The 20,080-nt window shown below is 29.7% G+C and overlaps 1 protein-coding gene and 1 long non-coding RNA gene across 4 annotated transcripts in view; one reads left to right on the forward strand and one right to left on the reverse strand.

Moving 5' to 3' along the window:
- Positions 1 to 20,080, forward strand: part of LOC129909199 (lachesin) — an 83,123-nt gene that overhangs the window by 39,701 nt on the left and 23,342 nt on the right. For all 3 annotated transcript variants that reach the window (XM_055986229.1, XM_055986231.1, XM_055986230.1), the window contains 5 exons: positions 6,523 to 6,629; positions 15,215 to 15,422; positions 15,583 to 15,750; positions 19,169 to 19,297; positions 19,860 to 19,950. In XM_055986229.1, the coding sequence (XP_055842204.1) occupies positions 6,523 to 6,629; positions 15,215 to 15,422; positions 15,583 to 15,750; positions 19,169 to 19,297; positions 19,860 to 19,950 (703 nt within the window). The remainder of the gene's footprint in view (positions 1 to 6,522; positions 6,630 to 15,214; positions 15,423 to 15,582; positions 15,751 to 19,168; positions 19,298 to 19,859; positions 19,951 to 20,080) is intronic.
- On the reverse strand, positions 15,615 to 19,277 carry LOC129909200 (uncharacterized). The gene is made up of 3 exons (XR_008771421.1): positions 19,167 to 19,277; positions 18,960 to 19,113; positions 15,615 to 15,723 (listed from the first exon to the last, which is right to left on the reverse strand). It is a non-coding gene; the product is annotated as an uncharacterized LOC129909200 (long non-coding RNA).

Raw genomic sequence — 20,080 nt, forward strand, 5'->3', positions numbered from 1 at the left:
ACCAGCAGTGCCACACCATCATACTGAAGAGCTTCGTGCAAAAGTGCCTACAAAGTATGCCCCAACGACGATGATATGGCATAGAGAATATATACCAGGAAATATAATATCTTCCAAAGGAGCACACTGATATAACGAAAAAGAGTGTTTTTTTTTTTTTACTTCTTCCAGTTAGATGTTAGTCCTTTTGGCCGATATCCAAATCGAGCTATTTGTTGCCGCTATCTTAATGGACACCATACCATTTCACTTTCTCATAGTATAAGATAGACAAGACATAGAAAGTAGATGGTATAGAGAAGAGGAAAAGAATGCTTCAGACCTTGGTCTAGAATATCCTTGATGGCTTAGAAGTTTTTGCTTGGAAGATGCAAAGCAACCGAAAAGAAGAAGATCCCAATCCGAGAGCCAATTTAACAAGCACTTCAAATGAAAGAAAAAAAAAACATAAACTAACACACACACACACACACAGGCACATCAGATATAGTTGAATATATTGGGGAATAGAAGAAAATCAGTGCTCTGAAGAAATCATTTCGAAAAAAAACCGATGATTCGCCTGGCGTGGTACCTACATTAGAGGCTATTACTTCTACCAAAGTTGTTGCGGAAGAATGCACTCTCAATTTTACCACAATTTTTCTTTTTTTTAGAACAAATTAATGAAAATGGGAACAAGTCGCTATTTTATTTTCGATTTTCTTTTTTTTTTATTCTTTTCATTTTCTTGGTGATCATTGTGATAATTGGATTGTCGATTACAATCAAGGCCATGAAAGTACTACACAACATTTTTATTTTATACCAAAAACTATTTCGAACGTTGACATTATTGGATCAATGATTTTGTAAACGAAAAGGACTTGTTTTTTTTTTTCCAAATCAGTGAATTCTATTTATTTGAAAATTATTGTATCGTAGGATGTTTTTCTTTCAATGCAATTTGGCATCAGGACATTTATTTACGGTTCTGTGCAAATAGGGGCTGTAAAGGGCTGTAATTACAAAGTATTTAGTTCAAGATTGTCAAGTTGCCAGTTTCTGTCAATGATTTTCAGCCTTGACATTTTCTAATAATACGAACTTTTGAACAATCTTTTTGGCAGCTTTACATTTATGGGTAAAGGGTATTTATTTTATACTCATTTACCTCAGGGAAAACTCAAGGTATTATTCCCAAACAATTCCCTGCCACATAATTTCATTAAATTCAAAAACCTTTTATTATCTCCAAACAAAAGATCCAAGCTGCACAACCCTTAACTACTTAAGTAATATAAAACTATGAATCAGCGTCAAATCAACATCATGAACATTTCCCACCAAAGTAAAGCTGTCCTTCTATTTATTTATCTTTATAGTTTATATGAAACTGAATCCTCATCATCCTTAATATTCTTCCTTCTTTATGTATCCGTATATCCGTTTTCTATACTAACACACAAACTGGTCATACATATGTCTGTGAAAGTCCCGCTGCTGTCTCGTTTTGGATTAAAACAGCAATCCACTGGTCATCACTCTTTCATGCTCGACCAGTGTGTGCCTAGCATTTGTTTCTGACATAACTCATTATCCTTAATACCCTCATCACAGGGAAGAAACTAAGACAAATAACAATAAACGTATATACCCTTTTGTTTTGTTTGATTAATTCAACTGTATTATAACCATCAGTGTTCTTCTCTCTCTCTCTCATCTCTCTCAGAGTTATTCTCCACAGGTCTTACAGAGTGTCTTTCTTGTTTTGTCGGAGATATGGCATCCCAAGTGAATATTATGGTATCCATATGCCACCAGCATCCTTCCATTTATTTATATAAATATGGAGACGGAAACTGACCAGAAAAGGCAACTACAGCCTCTTTCACTATAACCACCTTTAGTCCATCATCATTCTCTATCTCTCTCTCTCTGATGGGGTCTTTGTTCAACACTGAACTGCTGCTGCTTAAGGACAAATAATTCCTGTGTGTTCTGGATAGGTGACTCTGATGATGGTCTCTGGGTTCTGGGGGAGCACGATTCAGACATTTGTAATCCTATATCCTTCTCGGAAGACGGCAATGATGACGATTAAGGAACAAAGTGAAGGTATTGTTTGTTATATGCTTTGCTCTGGATGTCATTCCTGGCAGGCATACAAAGTGTAACTAGGCTGTGAGACCAGAAAGAATTGTTCCTAGATACCTTCTTTTTTCCTTTAGAATAAGCTCTATCTGGATACCAATATGAACGTGACTGAAAAACTGAACACCAGTTGTGGCAGTGCCATGTTAGATGATGGGGACCCATGTCATTTAAATGTTTTGACAGCTTACACAAATTTGTCAAATACTGGACCTCTTAACAAAAAATTGTATAAAGTGGACACACTTGTTATAAAGCTGTTTCCTGACTTTGGAAATATTTAACTTGCTTCTAAGTCGGTATTGTTGTTTTTGTTCAAAAGAAATAGAGACATACAACCCTGCATAAAAACATATTTTTATTATAACGAAACTAAAAGGTGAAGTTGGTCAAACGATTTCAATTTTGGTTTTTGGCTTATAAATAATAAGCAGAAAATCACTTGTATATTTCGTTATATTTAAGTTTCAATAGGAAAAGATGTGGTTCTATATCTTTCTAAAATATAATTAAGCTTGATATTAGCTGTTCTGATAGAAAATGTCACGTTATTCCTCGATAAAAAAAAATCAGTAATTTTTCGGGCTTGAATTCCAAGGAAAACATTTTTTTGAGCTTATCCCCTTTGGTACGTTGTTTTAAAACAATCCGTAACACATGATAAATATAACCAAGGATAAAAACAGTCTGTAAAAAAAGTTGGGTGGAAGGGTGTTTGTTTCGAAGAGACACTCAAATCTGTAATTGGTCCCAAAAAGCCAATGATTCATTTTATTTTTGGTTTCGATGACAAATTGAACATTTATACTTAAGTTCTCAAACGTTTTACACGAATCATTGGGACCAATTATACAGATTTTACTGTCTCTTCGAAAAAAAAACACCTTTTCACCAAATTTTTTTTAATAAGAACTCTTTATTCTTGCTTTCTATCCCAAATTCAATGTTTTGTTTTTTTTTTTTCAAATTTCATCAGGGTGACCCATCATTTTTGTTTTTACTCTCAAAAGTAACATAATTTCTAAATTTCAATAGCGTACCACAAGTTTTACTCTAGTAATAAACACTTTTTCCAATATACCCATATTGTCTCTACACCTAAAAAAACACCCTTTCACATGAAAAAATTTGTATAGATTTATTTTATTCGTATTAATTGGAAAGAAAACATTTTTAATAAATTTCGTAAGGGTAACTTTTATGCCATTGATTTTATCGGGCATATCGCGGATTTTCCTTATTTCCAATAAAAAAAAAAAACACCCTTTCACCTAAAATATTTGTATAGACGCTTAGGTTCTTGGTTTCTGTTTCTGTCATACATAAATCAAACATATGTACCGATTTTCGTTGGTGTATTAATTCCGAATTTCATCATTTCTTTAAAAAAAAACACCCTTTCACTCAAGATAATCTTGTAGACTTTTTAGATTCTAAACTTTTTCACCAAGTTTAAAAAATTAATACAATTTATGTCAGCTGTTACGATACCTTTGTCACACATAACTCAACTCATAAAAAAAAAAACACCTTTTCACCAAAAATATTTTTAGAAATTTTATGAATCCGAATTTCATTAATGTATATTGTTTCTCACATGGTTTTTGATAATATTTACCTGTTGAAGTCAAAAAACAAGCATTCTTTGTTTTTAATCGGCAATAACTTTTCTAAGAGCAATTGTATTGACTTTATTTTTATGTCATAGATTCAGGATCATGATGATAATGCACAAACAATTTTGTTCACTATATTTTTTACCTTCACCCCCTCTAGGCCGCGAAAAAACACCCTTCTACCCAACTTTCTTGTATAGACTTTTTGACGTGATAACGTCTTATAAATCGATGAACCATGGCAGCCACCACAAAAAAGTGACGCCATTTTCTAACGTTACACTCTCGCACTTTCGCAGTGCGGCAAAAAATTTCAATTAAAAATTAAAAATAAACTATTAGAGATACAAAAATCTTCTATAGCTTATTTGAAAGAAAATAACCTAAAGCTTAATTTTTAAAAATTCCGTCATTTAATAGGGTAAACAGGGGTAAAACGTAAAGATGAAATTTGAGCTAAAATTTAAACGCAAAGTCGTAGAAATTTGATTTTTTTGCTATAGATAGATGAGACTAATTTAAGAATAACTGCATTAAAGAAAAAAATTCTAAAAAATTTTGAAACTAAGCTATAACGTTTTGTTTGAACGTTGTACACGTGTTAGGGCTATGACAAAATGATAATTTTGGGTAAAAGACATTTTTTTTGACAATTCTAAAGATTTCAGGTAAAAGATGAGGGGAAAAAAAATTAGGCGTCTCATACAGATTTTTTTCCAACACTCTGCATTTCGAAATATGAATTTTTGAAAATCACCTTGTTTTTTAGGGGTATTATTGGGTAATTTTTGATTTTTAGCTTTTTTTCGGAGCGTTCAGAAATCTCAAACTTATATTAATACTTATAGTTTCAATCATTTTCGTAAACACAACTTTGAGATAACAGTAAAATAAAATTTTAAAATTCAACAGGTTATAACTTTTGACCAAGAGCAGATAGAAATTTTATTAAACTTTTATGAGCATCCTGATACAATTACTTGTCATTTGGTATATCACACATAAAGGTAGACTTACTACAAGCTACAAAATGTTAAATCAAGAAACTTGCGAAAAACCTCAAAACACCAGTGAAGATCTGTTGCAACCAGAACAGCCACCAGTGTGGGAAGTTCCGTAATCTCATTTTGGAAATTCGACATGGTTGACTTTAAAAAATTCTAACTTCTCTTGTAGGCATTATTGAAATGAGATTGATACGTCATATGAAAGGTGAAATAATTAGCTTTCACATGGTATATATTTTGTATAAGTTGTCAAACAAAAAATTGATTCCATAGCCTGAGAACATACAAATAAATGTTTTTTTTTTGCTTTTTTTAATGAAATTTGATCGAGTTCAAAAAATTCTAGCTCTTTTTGTAGATGTCTAATAGACATGATCGATATATATATATTTTGAGCTGAAGCAATAAGCTTTCAGGTGGTATAAAATTTATTATAGGTTGTTATATCAGAAAAATAAATTTTTGGGTGATGGAAATGATTTTTTCACATTTAAAAAAAAAGGATTGTTTTTAATAATTTATTTTAATACTTTTTGCTCATTGTAAAAATTTAAAAATGTTTTTATTATTTAGAAGAAATGTTTTGGCTTTTTAATGGTATAATTTTTTTCTAAGCTTTTAAAATAAAAAATTAATATAATGAGAAAAGAAAAAAGGTAATTTTTTTTAGCTTTTTCTTATAAATTATGATTGTTTGTAAAAAATAAACACTTCAATTGACTCATTTTAAAAGCACATAACCTGTTTTCTTACGACGTTATCACGTAAAATCATCGTCCGTAAACTGGCTTTACAGACAACCTCTTTTTATCCTTGGTTCTCATCCCAAAAAGAAAACTTTTTGCCAATTTTCATGAGTGTAACAATTTTTTTATTTGTTGATTTTATGTATACTTTTTTACGTGTACTAATGAGACAAAAATAAATTTTAGATACTTCGACAAAAATTTTAAAATTTGAGCAGTATGAACCATAAAAAAGTATTTTTTTCACTTGGGCCTAATTATATGGCAAGGTACTGTAGATTAAGTATTAAATCTAATAAAATTTATCTACTCAGAAATGGACAAATTTTGCAGGTCACTATGGTGTATGCGTAACATTATTTTCTTAAAAAAAAAAATGATATTTACGTTGACCGTTAACTAAACAATTTTTAATCGTTTCAATGATGTTGATAACTAATTCATGCATAGTCTAAAAATTGTAAAATGACCTAATTACTTCAATTGCATTATATAGCTATTCGAAGTAATTTTCAGGTAATATTTGAAAAATAAATCCTTAGAATAAAATCCGGTTTATAATCTTTTAAATTATTTTCACTCAATTAATACACTGACTCACCATATCAAGTCAATTAAACCTCGCAAACTCTTTCTACCCAATTAATTAAATTAAATCCCATTCCAAAATTTCTATCAATTATGCATGAAACTGTCTATAAAATTCGTCGCGTTCACTATTATACTGTTATGAAGCTCTATGTAAAACGTTTTAATTAAATTTGATGCTTAATTATGCAAGCAAAATTCCAAGTTTCCTTTATCATATCCTCTTCCATTTATATAAAATAAACCTCCCCCCAAAAATGAAAAAAAAACTATACTCTTATACCTTTATTATAGAGCCAAAAAGAAAGGACCCATATTGATGAATAATATTTCTTTTGTTTTCTATGTAAAATAAAACATTTAATATAAATTCTATTTTTTGTTGTTGCCTTTTATTTTTCTTATTTAATTCACTTTCTTATTTTTTTTTAGTTATGATGGATGAACCACGTTTTGCTCAACCTATTCCAAACGTAACAGTTGCCGTAGGACGTGATGCCAATTTGCCTTGTGTTGTGGAACATCTTGGAACTTACAAGGTAAGTGGTTTGGTTATAATATAGAAAAAGAGGGAGAGAGAGAAAGAGACTGAAGGAGTAATATTTAAATAAATACAACATTTTTCAACGTAATTGTTTTTTTTTTTTTTTTTAATTCAAGGTTTTTTTAAGCTTTGTAAAAGTGCACTTTTCTTCCTTTGAAATAGGGTTTTTATGTTTATATTTTGTTAAAAGGATAAAATGGAAATTGAAGATGATGATGCAAATAGTGACCTCAAAAGCGTATAGTTAGCTAAGGAAAATTCAATATTTTATGTTGTAATAATTTATGTCTCTGTAATATCAAGGGTGAATAATATTCTCGTAATAACCTTTTTTTAGCAATTAAAGTGAACAAATTAGAATACATTATTAGAAGAACAATTTTCATAAAATTTGTATATTTTAATCGATATTTGGCAATCCAGTACATAAATCACTTTCATCATAGTCACATTTATCCTCGGGCTCATTACTGAAACACTTTGCATTTTGAACTATCTGCTTTCCATCATTATCCGTTGTAGAATACTGCATACACAAACCAAGAGGTCTTAAAGGTCTGATGTTACCCTCACCATAAACAACCAACACATTCCAATCAATAAATCCTTGACGATTGTTGTTCAAAAAATCAACCATATTATTTTCTTCCTCCATCCACGGGGATCTACCATGTTCAAGACTGTATTTAGTCAAACTATTAATTTGGGGCACAAAATTCCAGACTCTCATCATTCCACCACCCAAACTCCATGACAATAAATGACCTGTGTTGTCAAATGGTGCATCGGGATCGTCCTTACTCTTAGCGATCGCTTCCATATCTTCCATTTGTTTTTTAACTTTGTCGGAAGTGTATCGTGGCACCCCACCAACAGGCTTATTTGGGTAGTGTATAGTTGCTTTCAAGACTAAAGGAATGGTAATGGTTTTATTTTTGTAGTTAACATCTTTGACAATAACTTCAGTAAAAGGAGCTGGTGGATTTGGAATGGCATAAACCGAGACCAAATTGCGATGTCCTTGTATTATTTCAGCTTTAGTTACCAATGGAAAATGTTCCATAAAATCATGATGAAGATGCTGTCTTTTTGTTCGAATTCCAGCACAATGATCAGTATTTGAACTATGAATCAAATGATTTTTAAAATAAGATCTAACTGCACACGTTTCACTCGGAGCTTCATGGAAAAGAAAAATTGATCATTAAAGAAAAGAATACAAAAACAAGCAAAACTCAAAAAAATATATTTCTTACAATCTCGTCTAGTCCGAAATTTCGCACTGAATGCTTCTGTTGTGTCACAAAAAAAAAGAGTTAATTGAGTGAAAACTGCGAAACATTGAAGAACAGCATTGAGTTTGTTGTTTTTCATGATGACTAGAATTTTGTATAATAATTTGAAAAAAATAAGTAAATAAATAAAGTTGATTAATACGATGATACTTCACAGATAGTTGTTTGAAATATAATCTTCGTTTTAAATTTCCAAAACATTAAAGGTTAATAATCTCGGCACTATCAAATATTTGTTATCAGCTAAAAACTAAACAAATTTATATGGGTCACATGAGCTACTTCTTATAATAGTCGAAGTTGCTTAGAATGCTTTAAGTATTTATTTTCAATAATAACATAGGTACAAAAAAAAAAAAAATTAGTCATAGAAACCACATATTTACATATTTTGAAAAAAAATCATAATGGAAATGTGTTTTTTTTTTTATATGAATTTAATTTTATTCAATTTAAAAATTGAAAGCTGATTTTTAGCAGCCCTTTTATAAGAATGAGTAATTGAGGCAATATGACAAATTTGGAACATTGATGGGTGGAGCCGAAAATTATATTGGATGAACCAAAGCAAACATTTTTCATGTTTTTAAAAATGTTCATAAAATAAATGATAGCAAAACATTAAATAAATTTTTTGAAAAAGATAAAATTATTTAATTTTTTTTTTTTTTTTTGGAACTAGCGCACAGTGTGTCGTCCCCTTATGATAAATCATGTTTTTTTTTTTTGTTAAACATTATTATTTTTGCTATTAAATATAATTTAGAAGTGTCAACTCATATGAAAACATATTTATCTTACAAAATAACCTAGGTTATGTATTCAAAATATGATCCGAAACATGAGAACCTCGGAAATCGAAAATATTTTGAGAAATTTATGCGAAGCTTTCAGAGTGTATATTTCACGTTTGGTGAAAAATATAAATTATTATATATGAGTTATTAAAATTTCTGTGATAAATAGCCAAACAAATTTTTTTTAATTTTTAAACTTAATTTAAAAAAAAACATTGAAAATTATATCGATAATTTTTTTATATTATTTTGCCTTAGGTCTATACTTAATATTGGTAAAGTCTGGTCTGCTTCTGTTTGCGATTACCAGAGATATTTACATTATTATGTGCTACGAGTCAAGTACTCAAAATAATTCATTTTTTGAGAAACAGCTTCAAGGGGATCACAAAAATAAAAATATCGATGTTTTTAATAATTTTTAACCATAAACAAGTAACAAAAAGCTGTTTATGTAATTAAAAATATTTTACATATTGTTTTCAACAAAAAAAAACATTATATTTTTCTGCATACTAAATTTTTTATATAATTACTTGACCCGGCCGAACTCTACTGTGTATTATAGCGTATTCAGATTCACCAACCTCGCTGATATAAGAAGTTACGAAAATGCCAATAAAACGTTATTTCAAAATTTGAAAGCGATTGACAAAAAACTATTCGAGATTTGCTATGAAACGCAAATATATACACGATTTTTTTTTGTATAGAGAAGATAAACAAAACAAGTTGACTTCCACTTAAGTTTTCTCAAAGTAAAAAAAAAATATTGAAAAGATTTAAACGGGCATTAAAAGAAAACATTTAGGTCTTTTAGAAACTGTCACAAATTTATTTAAAATAAATCACAACGTTCAAGAACATAACCTCAAAAACTGTTAAAAAACGACATTTCAGATTTTCTAACGGGAATATTTCAAAAACGTGATAGAATTTTTATGACTTCGGATTCCAGTTCAGCACACCAAAAACCTTACGAAAAGTATATTTTGGTTTATACAGGGTATCGGGTAGAAAATGGATAAGCCGGAAATGGCTGATAGGTGCACTTTTGACTGTTCTGAAACCGAATAGAAAAAGTTTCTATCGCAACCAGTGTACTTTAAATTTTATCATCTTACGTTTTCTTTAACCACAACCACGAATGAATGAATTTTATTAATTTCTTATTTTTATAATTTTCTACAAAAATTGGCTCAATACATAAGAAGTTAAAAGTTTTTAAAACTGTTGCATCTTTTCTTTAAAAAAATTTTGAATTTTGTTTTTCTATGCAAAATGTGAAACAAATTTTTTTATGAAAATTTTCAAACACCTGTGGTATAAAAAAAAATCCATAGGAAGTTACTAGGAAGTTATTGGTACCAAAGTGCAAAAAAAGGCTATTAATTTAATAAATTATTTTAACTGTAAAATCTTAAGTTTTTCAAGTTTCTGCCACAAATGCATGGATTCCATCAGTTTTTTTAATCAGTCATATTTAACAATAATTCTTCCTACACATAACTATTAAAAAAGTGTTATAACCGTTGAACAATGGCTATAAAAAAATAATTTAACTTTTTTTTAATGCAAAGTAGAAAAAAAAATATTTGTTTGCTCAGTTTAAGCATGGGCATACAATTGTGCGTCGGGACAGCTTGTTTTGAGTTTTGACTTCGTAATGATCTCGTTTTAAAGAAAAATTGAGATTTTCGGTCCCGTTGGCCCAATGCAACCTCATCAAAAATGTTGCAATGTTTTCGAATTTGTGTTCAATTCCCAATCTTATTGGGCTACGAAAAACATCCAATATTTGTTAGATGCAATTTAATTTACAGTTAATATTGTAAGCCACTTCTTATTTTATCTTTTAAACTGGTTATTAGCAAATTAGCAAACAAATATTTTTTTTTCTACTTTGCATTAAAAAAAAAGTTAAATTATTTTTTATACCCATTGTTCAACGGTTATAACACTTTTTTATTAGTTATGTGTAAGAAGAATCATTGTAAAATATGACTGATTAAAAAAACTAATTTAATCCATGCATTTGTGGCAGAAATTTGAAAAACTTAAGATTTTACAGTAAAAATAATTCATTAAATTAATAGCCTTTTTTTGCACTTTGGTACCAATAACTTCCTAGTAACTCTAGATTTGATAAAAACTTTTACCATTCCGCAATCCCCTTTGGACGCGCATATTTTTAAAAAAGTTGGCCACCTACGTTCCTATGGATTTTTTTTTATACCACAGGTGTTTGAAAATTTTCATAAAAAAATTTGTTTCACATTTTGCATAGAAAAACAAAATTCAAAATTTTTTTAAAGAAAAGATGCAACAGTTTTAAAAACTTTTAACTTCTTATGTATTGAGCCAATTTTTGTAGAAAATTATAAAAATAAGAAATTAATAAAATTCATTCATTCGTGGTTGTGGTTAAAGAAAACGTAAGATGATAAAATTTAAAATACACTGAACAAAAAAAAGGTAATATTTTCTAAACTGGTTGCGATAGAACCAGTTCAATTTGTTAATTTGTAACTTTTTTTTTCTATTCCTGCCATAAACACACAAATAAAAAATATCAAAACTCCAAAAACTTAGCTGCAAGTATTTATGATAAACTTTTGTATGGGCTCGACACACTGTGTAGCGTTTTAATAATAAATCATTCCAATAACATGCTTTAAGTTAAGAAACAAAATTTATATCCTATTAGTTTTGTTGAAATAGGTATGTTTTTTTTTCATGCGTGAAAAAATAATTTTATCAGAATTCCATTGAAAATTAACTATTTCAAAATATGTATTAAAACTTAGTGGAGTAAAACAATTTTCCTACGGAACCGGACCGATCAACTCCAGTTTTATTTATTTATTTTAAACAACGGTAAATTATTAAAACTAATGCAAATTTAAAAGATTAAAATTTGCGTCGTTTTTTTTTTATTAAATTTTAATTTTTTTAAATACGTTCCTTCATAGGAAAGTGGGAATTGGTTTTCTGATAAAATGATCTTTATTCTTGGAAACTACATAATGTACCTACTTAGTTTCAAATTCCTAGATATTTTTTCCGAATTTTTCTTATTTTCTTATTTTTTAATCATTAAACGATCATTTTTTGGACTGAGATAAAGTCTATAGAAAGTCTCTAAGAAATATTGAAGATTTTTGAATGGCATATAAAATTTGTTTGTATATAATATCTTTTCTAGCGGTTTCAAGGATTTATAATATGTATTTTCTTTCTGAAAATTCTGTGATGACCTAAATGTAATGTATTTAAAAATTTACTTTTTCTCCATAATTAAATTCAAAATTCATGGGAACACAAGTTCAATGAGTAATCTTAGGTTGAACCAACAAATAAATTGAATATAAATTTTAAATATACATACTACGCTTATTTTTGAATAAAAATGTATGTTTTTTAATTTTTTGACATTAAACGTGTAAAGCGATTTTTAAAAAAAAAAGTCTGAAAAAAATGACTGTTTTACCAAGCTAAATTTCTAAAATTATAACAATTAAAAATCTGAAAAATGTTCACATGATAGCTACACTTAATAAAATTGAGACTGTAAAGTTTTAAATTTTTGAACAAATCGTTTGGCTGGAATTTAAAATTGATCGAATAAGGTCCAAGAGACCCCATGTTATTCCCAAAAGAAACTTCAACCGTTTGGCGGCACGTGTTAGAATTAAGTTAGAGACTCGAAAATTGGGGAATATTTTTTTTTAGTTTATTTTCAACCATATAAGATCCTAGGAGCATAGAAATTCTAATTATTTTAAAATAACGAGCACCTTATTGTGCACCTTGCAATTATTCACATCATGAAAAGCCACATTTTTTATTGACGAAAAAGTAGCATAGATTCCGCAGTTTTGGTCAAATTCAAAAAAAAATACGCCAATTTGTGCCTAATTGTTTATTCTTTCAGAATATAACCTTACTTAATTTTTTTGTTTGATTTATTTTGCAAAAAAAATTGGGTAAAGTTGAAAAAATTGAGAAAAAAATCACTTTTTCAAGATTTGTGGGATAAAAACCTACACTTAATTTGTTTAAACAATAGACTTATATACATCATTCAAAAGGAATGGAAATCCTCTTTATAAAAATATATAACATATTGAGAATTGTTAAAAAAATGACTGAGATATTGATAGATTACATCGTAAAGTCTGTAAAAATGGTTTTTTTTTTAATTACAAAAAAATGGAGGGTTCCAAAAATATAACAAAAATATTTTTATTCATTGTTCGACCATACAAAAAGCCTACACTATTTCATTTCTCGGGTGTATTTTCAGTGTCGCACCGTGTTATAGGTATATCTTTTTTTAATACAAAAATAGATTGATGCAGCTTATTACACTCGAAACTAGATGGCACTCAAAAAAGTGTTGTGTTGAAAAAAACCCTGTTACTTACAATTTTTTACAAATCCAAAAATTATTATATTTATCAAAACCCTTTTTTAAATTCACAAAACAAAGAACAATGAAAAATTGTTTCCAAAACAGTTTGTTCCACTTTATACTTAATATATAATCTAATCACCATTCAATTTTCCATTTTAAGCATACCTCTTTACTAAACAATACAATATGCCCTAAATTTCATTATATTATTGTTTTTGAATTAAAAAAAAACCTAAATGCCAAATTATTTCGCAGATAAAATCAAACTTTCAAATGAAAACACAATGACCAAAATAATTGTCCATATTTTTATTGCATCTTAATTATTTTGTAAATATTTTTGACATTTTCCATAATGCAATTTTAAATACACAATAATTCTAATGAAATTTTAAATAAATGCAAATCCAATATCGATATGTCCAAGTTGTTCAGTTTTGTCGTCCACATTCAAATATACAATAATAAAATAAATTTTTGGCTATTGTCAATTTTTGAGATTATCTAATTACAGTTTCTAAGTTAAGTTGAAAACAGTTTGTTATTACTGTTCTCATTGTTATTTATTTATTATAAAGCAAAACAATAACCGAAATAATATTTTGAGATAAAAAAAAAAATGAGGATTCCCACACAACCACACATCCCCCTTTTCTCTGATGGCAACTAAATCGAGTTTTAAAAACAAAACTTTAATCCCCAAAAGAGCTCGTTTCCTCGAATCAAATCCCGCAGCCTATCGATACATTTGTATATGCATGCATTTTGGCTGGCATGAATTTGGCGGCTAGGACAACTGCATTGGAAATTGGAATGGGGGAAAAACAGGGGGTAAACGATTTAACGTCCCCTGACAGACGACAGCGACGCACGGGCCAAAAAATCACTATGAATCTTTTATAATGTGTATAGAGACATTAAATTGTCATGTAGCGGACAGGGCATAACTCTGTATAGCCTCATGCAAACGCGAACATGCTCGGAATTATGATATCCAATTCGAAACCCAAAGGATTTGAAATATTAAAAGTTTTCCAAGCCAAAACATACATTCGCATATATATTCGATTGGGGGAATGAATAAACGCATGCACAACAAATATACGTGCGTTGCGGTGACCCCATCATCATTGCCATCACCTCTCTATACAACATGAGGCTCATATGCGAGGCACTTGACATAAGCCATTTCCGGCGACAGGGTACACCATAAGTGGCGTTCCATGAAATTCTACTCCATTATCATCATAGTCGAAAGCAAACATAATAAATGGTCGAAAGGCACGCCATTAGGCGAGAGAGAGTATAGGTATCCTGCCAACAACGCAAAGCAACGCAACGCAGCAGGGGATAAATGCCAACGAGAACGTGAATATTGACAGTTTAGCTGTAAAACTTTTCCAATTTACTCTTGGTTATGTCGAATTACTATGTGGAAATGGAATTTATGTCCTTTTTCAAAGAGACCATATGTTTCCATTGATGTTCCAAAAACGGCCTCGAGGTGTTGAAATCTATGCGCTTCGGCTACTTTGGCAAATGAAACTCTCGGGGCAATCAGTTTTTCGCTTGATGACAAGAGTGAATCGGGATTTAATAGAAATTTGGATTAATTTATTGTGTTACAGGATCAAGGACGAAATTTTAGAATTTCATTGCAGATGTGATAACACAAAAACAATGAATTTGCATAAACTAATATTTAGTTATTGTTGTATTGTATAGGTTTTGGACACTCAAAAGTTCTTAATAAATCGTTTGCTTTTTCACCCTCTTCAAACCTAAATGTGTATCAAAAATGCATAGGTATTGAATAAATTGACAAAACAAAATAACACAACTCTATTCAAATTGTCAATAAAATATATAAATTCTGATACATCAATAATACAAATTCCACGAGTAGATTTTTCTCAGTTTTTCTTTTTTTTTTTTTGATTTTTTTAACTTTTCGTTCGTTGAAAAAAAAAAAAATTTATAAATTGTCATTTTTCCTACCGGAAATAAAAGATTTACGATCAAAGTTATGCATCATCGTCATCGTTATTGGTTTCATTTTTTCTCCAAACAGGTAGCATGGATTCATATCGATAGACAAATGATTTTGACAATTCATCGACATGTCATCTCCCGGATACCACGCTACAGCATAACATATGACAATGCAAATACATGGCTGCTGCATGTGAATCAAGCACATCAGGACGATCGAGGATATTATATGTGTCAGGTTAATACGAATCCGATGATTAGCCAAGTTGGTTATTTGCAAGTTGTTGGTATGTTAAAAAAAATTATATCCACATTTTTCACTACAATTTCCATAAATTTAATATTTTTTTTTATATTTATTTTGGATTGACACCAAAAAAAAAAATAAATAATAAAAAATAAATTCATTCAAATAAATATAATTTCATACATATTTTTTTTCCAAAGTTCCACCAAATATCCTGGACATTGAAAGCACACCATCATCGGTAGCAGTTCGAGAGAATCAAAATATCAACATGACATGTCGGGCGGATGGCTTCCCAGCGCCAAAAATTATCTGGAGACGTGAGGATGGCGAGGAAATTGCTGTCGAAAAGAAGAAGAAAGGTAAAGGTAAGAAAATCGTGTCACAGTTTTTTTTTTTTTTTGTATGAATATTTTTTTTAATAGTATGTTTCCAATAACATGGTTGCCAAATTTGTTAATTTTAATGAATCTTAAATCAATTTAACTGCAATATTTATTTTATACTTATTTTTATTCGAATAGGAGTATCAACAAAGTTTTATGACCTTATCATTGTATTTACCAATGCCGAAGTAATTTTTAATGTTTCTATACAGAAAATCGAAAAACTATTTTATTTTAAAATTCACAAAAAAAACTATGAATTCGATATAAAATCTCAAAACTTGCAGGACTATGAAGAGTAAGCACACGAAATTTTTTTTTTTAATTTTATAAAATAACTAAGAATTTAATAAATTTCGGTATTTTTGATTTTTTATTTATATTTTACAACTTTTTGAATTTTCCGATCGGCTGTTACATTTTTTTTAATTTTTTAAGTAAATATGGTGGAAAGGCCTCGATATTCTAAAAAATGGAAAAAAAAACTGACAAAATTTTATACTAGATGTTGAGAAAACTTGTGTTCTTATAACGTAGGATTAGTCCATATTGTGATGTAGGTATTACAAAGTAATTTTTCTTAATTTTCACTTTATATGATGCTGTTATAAAATCAATAATATAAATCTCGCTTGCTTTAGGTTTCTTGTGGATATAACCCAATTCTTTTAACCTCTCTTTTTTTATATGATACTGTAGGGTTCATACTTCAGTTTCAAAATTTCGAAGCAACTTTGAAAAAAATGTGAAGTAGATTCAAAATTTCGGAAGTAGATTTCAAAATTAAACTTTCAGAGTATTTTATTTACAAAAATTTATTCTAAAAAAATTATTTTTCAACAAAATTGTTTTTCTGAACTTTATTTATTTAAGAAAAAAAAAAATCATGTGTGCAATTAACACGTGGTAGAAGAGAAACCTTAAAAAATCATTTTTCTTGCAAAAAAAAAAAATAAAATAGAAAAAATCTACCTATTTTTATTCTTTTACCTTCAAATCCATATTTTTTATACGACAACCTATATAAATTTTATATCATCTGAAAGTTTGTTGTCTTAGCTCAAAATATATATATCGATCAGGTCTATGAGACATCTACAAAAAGAGCTAGAATTTTTTGAACTCGATCAATTTCCATCAAAAAAAGCAAAAAAAACACGTATTTTTATGTTCTCACACTATTAAATCCATTTTTGTCCCTAACAACCTATACAAATTTTTACACCATCTGAAAACTTATTGTCTTAGCTCAAAATATATATATCGATCAGGTGTATGAGACATCTACAAAAAGAGCTAGAATTTTTTAAACTCGATGAAATTTCATCCAAAAAGCAAAAAAAAAACATTTATTTTTATGTTCTCATGCTATTAAATCAATTTTTTTGTTTGACAACCTATAAAAAATTTTATACCATGTGAAAGCTTATTGTTTCACATTGTATAATGATGTATAAATCTTACTTAAAAGATGTCTACAAGAGAAGTTAGAATTTTTTAAAGTCAACCATGTCGAATTTCCAGACTGAGATTTACGGTACTACCTACACTGGTAGCTGGTCATCGCCAACAGATCTGCACAGGTGTTTTGAGGTATTTTAAAATTTTTTTTAATTTAAGATTGTGTAACTTGTAGAGCACGTAACGTTATGTGTGATATATCACATAACGCGTTTTCGTTTCATCTTGTTTCAAATCACTACGATACTAAAGAAGTTTTCACTTCAATAAAACGGTTAGCTCAGCATAATCTTACAAATTTTTGATCAGGAATTCTTCAAAATCAGTAAAAATTACTTTGATACATTTTATTTATATCTTGAATTTGAATAATAATTGACCTCCATTCATCTTTTGAGATTTAAGTGGAGCTTTATTTCCTTAGGTCTTCTTAGGTTGGTGGTCCAAAAGAAAAAGACCGATTTAGAGAACGTAGTGATAAGCCAAGATAATGCGAACGCAATTAAGTTGTCACCCCTGCTTCCTGCTCGAAAACAATTGAACGAAGTCACACTTGAGAATTCCAAACCAAGAATTTCGAATTCCATTTGCATGACAGGTTGCCTCATCGATTTGGTATGTTGATTATTATTGTTTGTTTGCTTTAGTTACTATAAGTTGTCTTTTTGAGGATATTTAGATTTAGAAAACACTACTAAATTTGGTCACCAAGGCGTATACGTACTTTTTTTTTAATTCGTAATAACGTCTAGCTTAAACGTTTTAGCTGAAACCTCTCTAGAAAGTGAAGTGACATTATATGGTATTATTTGTTGTTTCAACATTTAGTACACCATATTTATTTAAAATAATTAAAATATCTGTCTGTAAATTACCCTACTAACAATTTTGCTTCTATAATGCTTTACACAAGCAATAATTGCATCTTTAAAGCTTTATAGAACCAAAGTTGTTTGTCGGGTATGAGTAAAATCAGTCCTGCCATATTGCTACTATCGAAATTTTTTGAGGGAAACTAAAAACGCAGTTTTGTCAGAATAGCAGAAACATTAACGTAAGAGAAGAAAATTGCAATTGTTCGAAAACATCGTAATGTTGGTTTGGATTTAAGTTTAGTAATTTTTTTTACAAGCACAAGGACAGCAGCTTGAGCAAGGGTTGAATGTGGCCTTTCACTCTTCTAGTAGCTAGTATCGGGAATATTGACTTGGCATATCAGTAGCCTGGAAGAAGATTTTTTATCGCTTACGATAAATGTCGGTTAACCTAACGGAATATTTTTTTTAGATACTGATAATGGTGAAAGAATTTTTATAGGCTCTCGGAAATTAAATTATAATTTTCCAATTTGAATTTAATTCATCAAATCTGGCAACCATGTTTATTGTATTAATGCAAAATGTAATATAATAAATATAAAGTCCTTCCCAAATGTCATATTTGGCCTGTTTGCTGTCGCACTCTACTCAAAATAATAAATGTAAAATGAACGACACTTTCATATATCGCATGAGAGCCAAAAACGACCGATGCGACTCTCTACTCTACTCTACCAACACGACACATATGACAACATTCGAAAAAGGATATATGTATATTTATTTTACTACTGCAGAATATACACCTTCTGTTGTCGTTGTCGGTGTATAGTTTGCACTAACGATAGAAAAATTGTATTTATCTCTTTTTTCATTTTTTCTTTCTTTATTTTTTTTTTTATGAAAACTTACGCCATAATATTTTGACCTGGACTTTGGCTGGATATACTACTTCCTACAATATGGATGGTCCTTTCACGTTATGACTTTGGTTTATTCTGTTGTTGTTGCTGGGTGTTGGTTTGGGGGACTATACTTTGACATCCGGCTCTGAACTGCCAAAATCCTTTCGACGAAAAAATATCAAAAAATAAAATTTATAAAACCTCATATACACACAGTTTTAGTGTACGATGGAGAGGTCCTGCCTCTGACAAAAGTTAGCCGAAACGAGATGGGAGCGTATCTGTGCATAGCAACAAATGGTGTCCCTCCATCTGTGTCCAAAAGGATTATCTTGGATGTTGAATGTAAGTTTTTTTTTCTTCTTCAAAAAAATGATTTTCTTCCTTTTGATGATTTTTTTTTTCTAATATTTTTTGTTCTTATCCTGATCATTGTCCTTCGTCGTCCTCTCGTCAGTGAAGTGAATTTGAAATTTGCTTCTGACAAATGTTCATGCATATGACATCTATTGCCTTGAATTGTCTATGATGATGACGGTACTAGAATAACCTGCAAAAGAACAAAAAAAAAAAACGTTTGTATGCCAAAGTGAGCATTCAGGATCGTCGTCGGTCGTCGTCGTATTCGTATTTCGTACTCCTCGTCATCATGTCTCGTTAGCAATTCGTGGCGCGTTTGTTCGAGGAAAAAAAAGGTAAAAGTAATCTCGAGTCCTGGCATGACGAAGGAAAATGACGACAGTTTTATTTAAATTTATTATTTTTTTTTTTTCGTCCTTTTTTTGGGAATGAGAGGGGTGGTAAGTTTGATTTTTTTTGGTCTGGGGGAAGGGGGGCAAAATGTGTTTGCAAGGATGTTATGTCTGTGTATGTAACGTAAACGTGTGTTTTTCTTTTTGTTTTGCAGTTTCACCGATGATATGGGTACCAAATCAACTTGTTGGGGCACCAGCTGGCACTGATGTTACTATAGACTGTCACACGGAAGCACATCCAAAGTGAGCTTATAATTTTTCACTTTTTCTTTTCCTGCACAAGTGTTACTTTTTTTTCATTTTTTTTGTTCTTTTTTTTCACTGATGTATCCGCCGTATAAATTGAATTCTAAAAATCTTTGAATTTTTTTTT

This window comes from Episyrphus balteatus, chromosome 2 (genome assembly GCF_945859705.1).
Source record: "Episyrphus balteatus chromosome 2, idEpiBalt1.1, whole genome shotgun sequence".
Taxonomy (NCBI): Eukaryota; Metazoa; Arthropoda; class Insecta; order Diptera; family Syrphidae; genus Episyrphus; species Episyrphus balteatus.